The following is a 12,520-nucleotide window of genomic DNA, read 5'->3' as shown; positions in this document are numbered from 1 at the left end:
TTAGATTATTTAATCTATTATATGACATTACTCCCACACAGACTATCAGATATTAAGCATTCGTATTAATTGTATTTAAATGAGGTATTGTTTTGAATCTCATCATGTAGTGGCTGGATGGTTTGCGCATGCGCAGTATGCAGATAGCGCAGAATGCAGTTGTTGGTCATTGAAGGAGGTGAGGTAAGTAGCCTACTGACACTGAGCGGAGATATAACGCGTTTCAAGAAGCAGTAGTTATGTCATTAAAATGCTGCAAAATAACTGTGTATAAGAGCGTTATAGCGACAATCGTTAAGGCAGTTTCCTCCATCTTATGCATTAGTTTCCGGTTGATCAAAACTAAAGGAATGTTATTTAACGTTAGCTGTGATGCTAACTTTACCATCACGGAAATGCATGAACAAGAGCAAAAATCTACTCGCATTATGCCTTGATATATTTAATAAATCTTTAAATTATTCTGAGGCTTAATGTGGAAACTGAGTATTGTCATTATATAAATAAAACAGCAGGTTCTTTGAATTCAAAGCTCAATTGAGTCTTAATATAAATGCATAAGACAGAAGGTATAAGTTATACTTATGTTATATGAATTGCAACGTCAGGCAAAGATTAAAATAATATGCATATTTATGTGCTTTCGTTTTTGTATAATTTTTTAATAATTTGTACATTATGAAATTCGTTGATGGAATTTTAATAAATGTCACTATTTTTGTATTATTGGCAAACCTTGTAGAGAATGAGAAAAGTAAATATATTTTGGTATTTGAAGAAGAAAAAAAAAATAAAAATAAAAAAAAAAAAAATATATATATATATATATATATATATGGTTTCAAAATATTGTGTGGCTTCTATGAGCTGTCCTTCAGTGTTGAATTTAGAAAAGTAGTTCCTTAAGGGGTATCTAGAGATGTATCATCATAAACCTGGTATTTTGTAATTGGTTTAAACATTGTTTCAGGCAGATTTCTGTAGTTTTGTGTTCTTCCTGTTCATGGCTATTTATCTTTGATACAGGAAATACTGTTACACTGACTTAAAATGATTATTATAAATGTAGCATTAGAATAGATGTGATGAACATTTTGAGATTCTGTTTAAACTAGTTTGAATGTGTCAGGTCTTTTATTGTTAAGGTTTGCATATCACCTGCAGGGCTATTTTGCAACAATTAAATGTGGTGAAAATGTACCTTCTGAGATACTAAACCAGTGCTGTGTATATTCATTGTCTTCTGCTGTCTTTCCAAAATGTCTTATAGAACAAAATCTTCTTTTTAAGTGTTGCTTTCTTTCTCAGACTTATAACGGTTAAAGATGACAACTTCTTGGAGTGATCGGCTCCAGAATTATGCAGAACTTCCTGCCAACATGGATGGTTTATCCATGAAGAAGTACAGAAGAGAGGTGCATCACAGGTACTTATACAGATTCGAAGGCCAATGCCACTATATTGGTTAAATCCGATTGTGTACGATCTTGGTAACTTGAAAACTAATTCCATTGTCATATAACTAAATTTAAACAAGACAAAAAGGCTATATTTTTCTTGCAGCAACAGTTGGAGAAAATGACCTTAACCTGGTCTCCACTCTAGTTGAGATTATGGTAAATAATGAAGACCTGTCTTCATTGAGAAATTTAAATTTTATGTGCACAATGCTTTTGAGTCCAAAAAAAATAGGCATAACTCCAAAAGGAATTGTAGTCTCGTAATTATCTTTTTTAAAAATGTAATATGGCAGGTAGCATGTTTACTGTTGTCATGCCATTATGTTGTTTTGTGGATGCACCTGTTTATATGTCTGTTAGTCTGTCAAAATCTGTCAGCTTCATTGTTGAAAGTATGTCAGCTTGCATGTGGTTTAAACAAAAGTTGTGTATTGTAATTTTTTGCTCAATCAAAAAAATTAATTTTCTCACTGTGCCCAACAATTAAATATTTTCAAGTATTAAATTAAAAAAAAATCCTTTTAAATTATCTTTGTAACAGTGTATATGCACATAATGATTTTCATATCCCATGTTTTAGTCAGCTATATTTACTTAAGCCTTTTGGCAGGTTAATTTGGCCTGTTAGCATAATACTGGCAAGTTCCTAAAATGCTGTGTTTGTCATGGCAAACAGTAATTTCATAAGACCAATCCTTATATTACATGCAGACTATGCTATAAATGTGTTGACTTATAGTTTTCTGCAGAAAAACCATCATGGCAGTCACAAAGTGCAATATATAAAAAAAAAAAAAAAAAAACTGAATGCAATGGTAAGAAGACCTGAAATGTCATTTATAAGCATAATGGACACAGTTCTTCATGTAGTGGCATTAGCCAGTGTGTACTGATATAATATGTAGTCCATGTATTCCTTTATTACAAAGCTTACCACAGGAACTGGCCCACTGTCATCCTTCTATGAGGTATGCCAAAGTTTTGTTGTTGACCTGCAGTGCTGACCGATCATCTGTTTTGTAATTGATGATTTTTTGTACCATGTACTTATCCCAGCACAGCACTAAAAATACAAGATGAACAAAACCATCAATGCTTTTGCACTGTGATGTGACTGTATGTAGGTGTCCATAGGAAGACCTGTGATGGGATTTGAGTCTGAGATCATTCCTTCATTCTCCCTTCCCTTAGCTATATCTCCTTCCTTCATGCTCTTAACACATCATTTAACAGCTCATTTGTTCCTAGTCTAAATTCAGCTACTATTCAGCAACTGATGTACTAGCATCAGGTGAATTAAAAGAAATAACAGACCATTGCACAATTTTAAACCATGTGGAAGACAGATATAAAATATACTTGATTTAAACTTACAAATACTATTATATAACAAGCTTTTACTATTTTATCCCTTGACTCTGATTTAAAAGTCTCAAAGGTGGAAGTATTTGTATTTAAGTGCATATTTTGGTTGATTAATAATAACATTTCATATACAGCTATTATTTTTCATGTATCAATTTAAAACATGAAGAGTTTTTTTGCAAAAACATAACTATTTTTAATTTTCAAAAATCTTTGAATCATGTTTTTATTGTTAGTTAGCTGTATTTTTGAGTTATTGTTTTAACCTAATCAAAATAACCCAACTGCAGTGTGATTGAGATTAATTGGAATGCACAATGATAAAACATGATGTTTGAAAATTGTTAAAAATGGAGTTTTTGCAAATTAACTCTTCATATATTAACCAGATGAGTGGTGTCATTGTTTTCAGAAGAAAAAAACAGATGTGTTCAGCAGACTATATATAAAGTTGTTTTTCCTGGGTTTTTATTTTTTTATGTATTTTATTTACCATTCTGTTTTTGGTGTGTCTTGAAACGGTGTCAGTCATTACCACCCAAAAAAATAGATTTAACTGGAAATCAAGGAATATTACTATGCCATTAGCTCCACCTTATACTTTGCTGCTGTTGGCCGAAATAGGAATAGCTATCATTTAACCAATTGTATTAATTCTGATTTATTGCTTACACAGGTCACAATACGTCAGTGTAACTCATTATCTACACTAACATAAATACCTTTAGAGCTGAACTGCTCACGGGTTGTGTTCAAGGCAATGGAATAATACAGTCTGCTGAATTTAACACAGCTTGCAACTGAGAGAATATTAAATATCAATGACATTTGTCTTAAATTAAACTATTTTTCTCTCCATAGAGTTTTTGTCAATAGAAGTTTGGCAATGGAGAAGATAAAATGCTTTGGCTTTGATATGGACTACACTCTAGCAGGTAAGATGAAGTACGTGCTGCCTCTGAAACAAATGAGGTCTGCATGGTGTGTTGTTGTGCAGTGTCATTTATGAAGTAAGATCAAAAGAATTGTAAAGCATTGCGAAATGGTTACACCATAGCATGGTACTGTAAGATAATCCTTGGTGTCATGGCTCTGTAAATAGCACCCCTGTCTTCAGTTGGCTCATGTCCAGCACATGATTTCTTGCACGTAAAGCTCTAAACAAGATGAATGGGTGCACTGACATCCATGATATAAAATGTGGTCCTTTTGCTTGGTTGTCTTCCTGTTTATGGATCTGTAATGATAAACGAGTGCTAATCTTCACAGGAAAAGGTTTTAAGTTCTATTGCCATCACACAGCCTAATATTAACACTAAGTATGAGCTGCTTAGTCTGCTAGATCAATGTGCTTATGCTGCGTAACTCCCTTCTAATTGCAGAGCAGTGAATGTACTTACCTTGACAAGTAGTTCAGCAGAAAAAAGTAAAGAGTGCACAACAATTTTGACTCCATTTAGTTTAACTTTTATGCTAATAAGACCATGATGGTCAAGCAGTTCAGCTCTTAGGCTCCTTGAGAAGGTTGTTTCTTGAACAACAAGCCACAGTTACTCAGTCATTAAATTTTTCTAATAAGTCCATTTTGATTTTTTATTTAAATGGTTTCTAACCAGTGTCTCATACTTTACCAACAAATGAAGGAAATGGAACATTTGTCAGTTCATTTTGATATACGCTACTGTTCAAAAGTTTGAAGTCAGTAAGATCTTGTTATTGAAAGAATAGCACGGTTATATTCAGCAAGCACACGATAAGATTGAGCAAAAGTGACAGTAAAGACATTTACAATGTTACAAATATTAATTTTTCAAATAAATGCTGTTCTTTTTAACTTTCTAGTCATCCTGAAAAAAATGTATCATGGTTTCCACAAAACTGTTAAGCAGCACAACTGTTTTCAGTGTTGATAATAATAAAGAAGTAATTTCTGAAGAATAATGTGACACTGAAGACTGGAGTAGTGGCTGCAAAAAATTCTGCTTTTTCGTCGCAGAGTTTAAATCTTCAAGAAAGTGTCAGGGTTTCTATAAGAGTGGACTCAAATGCAGGATAAGAGTTGACAGTTTATCAACAAAACAACAGACAGGACAAGAGATGGTGAGGAGAAGAGAGAACACAGTCCAGACAATAGGCAGGGAATGAATGATGACAGGCGGCCTAGGTGAGCGGCCACAGAGTCCAGTCCAGGATGGCAGACCACCATAGAGCAGTGAAGGCAGCAAAGCTGGAGGCCGGAGGTTATCAGCGGTGGCAAGACACTCCACACTATTCCACTCCACACTAGTGATGTCACAGGCTCGGCACAGGCCTAGCAGTGTGGCAGACACAGGGAGAGGACCAGTAGCCCAGCCTGCTGGACAGGACAGAACAGGACAAGAGGAGACTGACAAGAGACTGAATCTACAAACAACTAGGTAGGGAATAAGCAGTATCTCAGGACTAGACAGAGCAAGTAAACACTGACATAGCACAACGAACTGGCAAAACAAGAGGGAAAGGGAGAACAATATAAAAGGACAGGAGAACATGAGGAACAGGTGACAACACTCAGACAAACAAGAGAACGAAAGGGACAGGTGACAGCTCTCAGACAAACAAGGACTAAACAAGGGGGCGTGGTAACAAGTAACAAGGAGGCAGGACAGGAGGAGCACATGGCAGACAACACCAAAGACAGAGCCAGGTGCTCAAACATAGAAACATGAAACACAGACAAGACCGAGAAAACAGTGAGGGCAGGATCCTGACAGAAAGTTACAATTTTGCTGTTTTTACTGTATTTTATCCAATAAATGCAGCTGTGTTGAGTATAAGAGAATTCTTTCAAAAACATTCAAATGACTTACAGACCCTAAACTTTTGAACGTTAGCGTATATGATAACATTTTCATCACTTTGATTTCTTCTCTGTTAATAGTGTATAAGTCTCCGGAGTATGAATCTCTTGGCTTCGATCTTACTGTCGAAAGACTGGTTTCCATTGGTTACCCACAAGAGCTGCTAAACTTTGTCTATGACCCTGCTTTTCCCACAAGGTGATTTGAAAGATCATTTTCTAAGATGCTTTTCTAACTATTTTTACTTCATATTTTGATTCATATAAATTCTGCACATCTCTCAGAGGCTTGGTGTTTGATACAATGTATGGAAACCTGCTGAAAGTAGATGCGTATGGAAACATCCTTGTGTGCGCTCATGGTTTTAACTTCCTTCGTGGGTGAGTCTGCACTCATAATTTAAGATCAACTGATGCCCTGGATAGTGCTCACTTTGTCTGTGCGTTCATTCTACTGCTGTAAAAACTTCATTTGTAGGATTTTTTTATACTAGTAAAGCAAACAAATGATAAAAAACGTTATTTGGAAGAACATGTACTGGTGAACCATTAACAATAAGACAATAACAATACATTAAGGAAGTAAATATTGTCTCTTATCATTTTGTGTAGATGTTACGGGGTTAGTCACACCTCCAGCAAATGTCATAATTTGTGTTTTTCAACTATATTTTAGTCCTGAGATACGAGAGCTGTACCCAAACAAGTTCATTCAGCGTGGAGATACTGAACGATTCTACATCCTCAACACACTTTTCAACCTCCCAGGTTAAAATCTTCTATCAACTAATAACAAAATCCCCAAAAATATATAGAATCCATAGTTCGTGTTTAAGTTAACATAGTTTGTTTTTGTGGTTTATTAGAGACATACCTCTTTGCCTGCCTGGTTGACTTCTTCACTAGTTGCACCAGATATACAAGGTTTGTTTTTGTGCCCTCATTTTAAGCTTCTGTGGTTCCTCGGGCATGAAAGTACAGTAGACTATCTGAATTGGCATTTTATATGACCTTTCAATTTTTGCTTCCACAGTTGTGAGATGGGCTTTAAAGATGGAGATCTTTTTATGTCTTTCAAGAGCATGTTTCAGGATGTCAGAGATGCTGTGGATTGGGTCCATTTCAAGGTAAAGGCTACTTTTAAGTGCCAAAATATACTTTTCTTTGAAAGAAATAGCCTTTCTTGACTTAATATTGATTTCATACTATGGGTAACTGCTTCTGTGTGACACATCAGGGCTCACTAAAAGAGAAAACAGTTGAAAACCTGCAGAAATATGTGGTGAAGGATGTAAGTAAACCAGATTATTGAACAACTTGCTGACCAGCATTGTTGTTACCTTATTTCACTTTGTATGTTTATTCATAATGAATTGTAGTTTATAGTTTACAGACATAATTTTTGTGTTTCTGTCTTCATCTAGGCCAAATTACCATTGCTTCTAAGCCGAATGAACGAAGTTGGCAAAGTGTTCCTTGTTACCAACAGTGACTACAAGTATACAGATGTGAGTTATTCTAGATGCAGCGGCACAGACCAAGAGCCCATAACCATCTGACAAAATCTGTTGGATTTTCATTAGAAACAAACGTAAGATGTAATTTCCTCTCCTTTTCTCTTTCAGAAAATCATGACATACTTGTTTGATTTTCCACATGGTCCAAAAGTAAGTAATCTTCAGTATTGTTGTTAACTAGAATAACAGTGGTACTTAGTTGTTTTTATTTGTCTCAGATCCCCAATGAAAATGTCTAGTGGCAAAGGACAGTACACATTTCACATATAATTTGTGTAGAGGACATGAGCCAGCAAGCTGCACTGTGTAGAAGAACACTCTGAGGATTCATTTGCCAGTTATGATGTGTCTGTAATATCACAGTTTTCATTAAAAAGTGTTCTAATAACAAATGTTGAGAAAGGGGATATGAACAGAAAGACAGGGAGTATCAGGGGCCATATAAGAACTCATTTTATTGCATTTATGTGTTTTATCACATACACAAAGACAGTGACAGACTGAATCTATTATTTCTTTATTACAGGCTGGTACGCCTCATCAGCCTTGGCAGTCCTACTTTGACCTTATTCTGGTGGACGCCAGGAAGCCAGTGTTCTTTGGGGAGGGCACAGTCCTGAGACAGGTGGACACGGTAAGATCCGCTAGACTTACACAAGTAGCTTAATATGACAGACTCATTGATGCAGCCATGTTTCTGTTCTGTAGACCACTGGGAGACTGAAGATTGGAACATATACGGGTCCCTTGCAGCATGGCATAGTGTATTCTGGTGGTAAGATAAAAATAAATGTCGTTCTTCATATGTTTTTTACATTCTGGTCTAAAAGGCCTGATTGAATATGCTTTATTCTCCACAGGTTCCTCAGACATAGTTTGTGTCCTATTGGGAGCAAAAGGAAAGGACATCTTGTACATCGGTGACCACATCTTTGGAGACATCCTGAAGTCTAAGAAGCGTCAGGGCTGGAGAACATTCCTGGTGATTCCTGAGCTGGCTCAGGAGCTGCATGTGTGGACCGACAAGAGCTGTGAGTCTCTGACAGGGTTATTGTAGTTAATGCTCATTAATAAAAACAACAACAAAAACATTTTTCATTTCATTCAGCCAGTTGGAAAAGCTACATTTCTGAAATAACAATGAATAAAAAACATATAAACATAATAAAACCTAATAAAAACAAACAAACAAACAAACAAACAAACATTATTACTAAAACTTTACCCAGAAAATGAAAATTAGCTGAAAATGTACTCACCCTCAGGCCTTCCAAGATGTAGTTTGTTTCTTCATTGGAAAAGATTTGGATAAATTTAGCATTACATTACTTTCAAGATTCAGATTCAATCTCATCAATGAGACTCTGTAGTGAATGGGTGCCGTCATAATGAGAGTTCAAACAGCTGTTAAAAACATCACAATAATCCACAACGAATCCATCTAATTATTCTACCACTTGGATGGCCTGAGGGTGAGTAAATTGTAAGCAAATTTTTGTTTTTAAACTAAATTTAAAATGAAAACAGAAAATATAAAAATAAAAACTAATTCAAAATATATATTAAAGAAATCTTACTGATTCTAAAATAACTGATCCATGCAGCTTGCAGACACACATTAAGTTCAGTTTTATGGCCATGGGAGCAGATGCGGACAGTTCACCGTGTTCTCTTTTTTGCAGCACTGTTTGAGGAACTACAGAGTCTGGACATTTTCCTGGCAGAGCTCTACAAGTAGGTATCATCCATGAACTCTTGCTCAGATGTTTGCACCGCTGCCATCCAGTGCCCGTGCGTGATCTCAGTCATGCACTTGCTTACCCGGAGAAGGACACGTCGCTCCCTCACTGCTGTCTGCAGCCATTTGACATGCAGATAAAGGGGAGCACATTCCTTTCTATTTTAAGACTGATGGTTCACGTCTTCTATTACTTTAACTCGTTCGACTCTGTTCTCACCCCACATCTCTCTATTTCTCCTGCCATTTTCTCCATCCTTTCTTTTGTCCACAGGCATTTGGATAGCAGCAGCAATGAGAGACCTGATATCAGCTCTCTTCAGAGGAGGATTAAGGTATATTTCTTGATAGATAGGAAAGTAGTACACTGTATAGTGAGAATATTGTCTGTGAAGAAAAATTCATTTGAATGTATTTTCAAGTTTTCCACATTAAATTGGTGGGGAAAGTGCATGAAAATTGTTCATAGCAGCAAGGGAGAAATTCCCATTAATATTAAAAAATTTTTAAAAGGCGCATCTCGGCAATACAACACGTCAAACTTTAAATACTTTATGGCAAAGCTGAATTTTCAGCAGCCAATGCAGTGTCACAGCCAGTTTTCAGTGTCACATGAACCTTCAGAAATTGTAATATGCTGATTTGCTGCTCAAGTAACATTTCTTATCATTATCAATGTTGAAAACAGTTGTGCTGCTTTATTTCTTGATGGAAACTGATATATTTATTAAAGGAAGTTAATTTATTTGAAATTATGGAAATATTTTGTAAGAATATTAATGTCTTTACTGTCACTTTTGATCAGTTTAATGCACACATTTCAGCCCTGAAGGGAAGAATAAGTCTCATCACTTAATTCAAACAGTTTTGCGCTGTTTCTGTATTTCTGATTTTCTCAGAAAGTGACCCATGACATGGACATGTGCTATGGGATGATGGGAAGTCTGTTCCGCAGCGGTTCACGTCAGACTCTCTTTGCATCTCAAGTGATGCGTTACGCTGACCTGTATGCTGCGTCTTTCATCAATCTCCTGTACTATCCTTTCAGCTACATGTTCAGAGCCGCCCACGTCCAGGTAAATGCAACAAATACACTACAGTTGATTCAGTGGTCCTAACAATGAATTAGGAAGCCTTCAGTAACCTGTTTCTGTCTGTGGTTTACATTTAGATGCCTCACGAGTCCACAGTGGAGCACACTCATGTGGACATTAATGACACAGAGTCGCCCATGGCCACACGCAACCGCCACTCCATCGACTTCAGAGACCGTGAATGCAAGAGACACCAGCTGACCCGCTCCGTAAGCGAGATCAATCCGCCACACCTCTTCCCCCAGACGCCACAGGAGATCACGCACTGCCACGATGAGGATGACGATGAGGAAGAATAAGTCTGCGGCATTGGCGTTAACTGGATTTCGGGTTCTTAGAGATGTGTCTGCGGCTTAAATAAGTATAATCATTGCATTCACACTCAGCCATAGATTTTATAGAGATACAAGAGAGGATGTTTATTTCTTGCAGTGTATTACATATTTTAGAGTTTAAGGTCTGATGAGAGTATGAAGCTAAAACTGGGTTTTGATAGTTCTAGCTTCTTATTTTTGAAAGAGGTTTACAGGTGGCCTCACTTTAAAACATGGAAATGTCAAGAGGGAGAAAATATCCGTTTAAACTGAATTACAGAATCAGTTACAATAATATTTGCATGATATTGAGTGAACAAATAACAGTTACAAGGTATGTCGTTGACTTAAGCTTGAGGAAAATGCATGAATACTTACTTTATGGCTCCATTAAGTATTAAATTGCCTTCAAAATTTGGATAAGAGCCATGTAGCATGCTGGGAAATATCATACCAACAATGCAGCTTGCTCTGTATCTCTCTGACTGCCTGTTAAGTGCTGTAACATCGCCATCTTCTTTTCAAAACTGGTTGTATGCAAATAGCTGTCATATTATTGGGTGAAAAATGGAACACATGCAACTATTGCCGTTTTATGCAGAGTGAGATACAGGGTTTCAGGTTACTAGATACTGAAGTGTAGTAACGGTTTGGGAAATGACGGCAACTCTGAAATCTCCCTGTATTTCTTATGCATTCGCCATGATCACTGTGTTACTATTAAACCTTGAATCTAGAGCTTAGATTCATTATTTACTATTTTTATATCCACTGATATAAAACCTAATTCAACCAGATATATTGAAAACACGTCAACTTGTGTGAAATAATTTTATTTTTTGGCCAGTTGGCTGTGATTTAAGATTGAGAGCTGGTCTGAATGTTTGACACAAAGCCTTGTGGGTGACAGTGGACCAAAAGGAAACACGTCCATGAATCACGCTGTGATAATGAACATTTGTAATTCATACAGTACCGTTCCAGATCCTGAAACTTTGTTTTTAACTGACATGGTGCTCTGTTTAGCATCAAAAGTGGTTTTGTTCTTGTTTTAAATCAAAAAGGGAATTTATGATAGGTCCATGTTGCTTTGGAATACCATACCATGTGCACTCATATATATACTGTATTGGTTTATTTTGAACAGTGTTGTTGATTTTGTTGAAGTCATCTTACCCATATGAAGGGACACTATCTTAAACAAAGACTGTTATTATTAGTGTCCTTCATTTAAATTCACAGATGCTGTTGAAGATTATTAATGTTGTGCCTGTATTGTGTGATAGTGATATATTTGAGTTTGCTTTAACCTAATCCAACACCCCTCTGTTTATTTTTAGTCCTTCTCAAATTTAATCTGCTGTATATGGGGGGTGTGGTATGTTTGTGATTCTTCTGTACTTTTTATTGTTTGAAATCTGTATTTGTTTCATTTTTAAGACCAAGGCCTCCTTTTTACATTTTTTTTTTTTCCTTTTATTATTGTTTCATGTTTTGCAGGATTTATTTTGTATTAAGTTTATGTTGTGCTTTACTGTAAAACGAACTGTTATGACAAGACAAAGTGTGGGAGTATTAGATCTTACTGTAGTTTTAATGTATAAATCAGAATGCTTTCATATATTTTCATTTTTATGATTTGCATTGTTTGCTACACAGGATTGGTTTTCAGTGCTTTGGCTTGTGTATGAAGAGAATAAAGTTCCGGTCATGCAGCACACTCTTGTGGTCATTCAGCAGTGGATGTCTTTGCATCTGCAAAAACCAACATGGAAAAGTTGTCCTCTCTAGCCCTTGTATTATGCTTAAAACCTGGGAACTTGAACTTTATGGGCCAGTTGTTCAAAAAACTTAATCTGGATCAGAATGATGTGGATTTGGAATTCCCATGTTTTGCTATCCAGGATCTAATGGTTTTTCAAAGCAAAATTGGATTGGAATTACAGTGATCCAGATACACTTTTTCACATGACCATATCTGGATTACTAGTGCTTTATGGAGCCCCTTGGGGCCAGTTGTTCAAAAGTAATCTGATGGGATTTCAGCTGTTTGATTGGATCAAATCTTGAAAATGAGAAAATAGAAATCCAGATTTGGTAATCAGAAAAGGTGTGTATCTGGATCATTGTGATCCGATCCAATTTTTCTTTGAAAAACCTGCAGAAAAGTAAACTGGATTACCTGATCCTGAA

At 36.2% G+C, this 12,520-nt stretch overlaps 1 protein-coding gene across 6 annotated transcripts; it reads left to right on the top strand.

The window, feature by feature from the left end:
• The first annotated feature begins 130 nt into the window (after window positions 1-130).
• LOC306882368 (cytosolic purine 5'-nucleotidase-like) lies at window positions 131-12,046 on the top strand. Of its 6 annotated transcripts, none has more exons than XM_079436936.1 (19): window positions 131-178; window positions 1,309-1,426; window positions 3,687-3,760; window positions 4,822-5,242; window positions 5,746-5,863; window positions 5,950-6,045; window positions 6,341-6,432; window positions 6,531-6,588; window positions 6,698-6,791; window positions 6,902-6,955; window positions 7,089-7,172; window positions 7,290-7,331; window positions 7,708-7,815; window positions 7,890-7,956; window positions 8,042-8,212; window positions 8,864-8,915; window positions 9,194-9,254; window positions 9,819-9,995; window positions 10,091-12,046. In XM_079436936.1, the coding sequence occupies exons 6-19, from the start codon at window positions 5,969-5,971 to the stop codon at window positions 10,310-10,312; spliced, it is 1,359 nt and encodes a 452-aa protein (XP_079293062.1). In that variant the 5' UTR covers window positions 131-178; window positions 1,309-1,426; window positions 3,687-3,760; window positions 4,822-5,242; window positions 5,746-5,863; window positions 5,950-5,968; the 3' UTR covers window positions 10,313-12,046. The 6 variants fall into 6 exon arrangements, with proteins under 6 accessions (XP_079293062.1, XP_079293057.1, XP_079293058.1 ...); XM_079436931.1 differs by lacking the exon at window positions 4,822-5,242 and adding an exon at window positions 2,390-2,428 and having other exon boundaries at window positions 131-183; window positions 10,091-12,045; XM_079436935.1 differs by lacking the exon at window positions 4,822-5,242 and adding an exon at window positions 2,390-2,428 and having other exon boundaries at window positions 151-183; window positions 3,687-3,770; window positions 10,091-12,045.
• The last annotated feature ends 474 nt before the right edge of the window (window positions 12,047-12,520 follow it).

This window comes from Barbus barbus, assembly GCF_936440315.1.
Source record: "Barbus barbus genome assembly, chromosome: 16".
In the NCBI taxonomy this organism is placed as follows: domain Eukaryota; kingdom Metazoa; phylum Chordata; class Actinopteri; order Cypriniformes; family Cyprinidae; genus Barbus; species Barbus barbus.
Note: the sequence above shows the minus strand (reverse complement) of the source record. Positions and strands in the feature narration are given on the sequence as shown.

Excerpts from the sequence above, each read along its gene's own strand:
- LOC306882368 (XM_079436931.1), top strand. The coding sequence starts at position 1,326 with ATGACAACTTCTTGGAGTGATCGGCTCCAGAATTATGCAGAACTTCCT. Across the intron at positions 6,956-7,088 it reads AGAAATATGTGGTGAAGGAT|GCCAAATTACCATTGCTTCT; the intron begins GTAAGTAAACCA and ends GTCTTCATCTAG. Across the intron at positions 9,996-10,090 it reads TCAGAGCCGCCCACGTCCAG|ATGCCTCACGAGTCCACAGT; the intron begins GTAAATGCAACA and ends GTTTACATTTAG.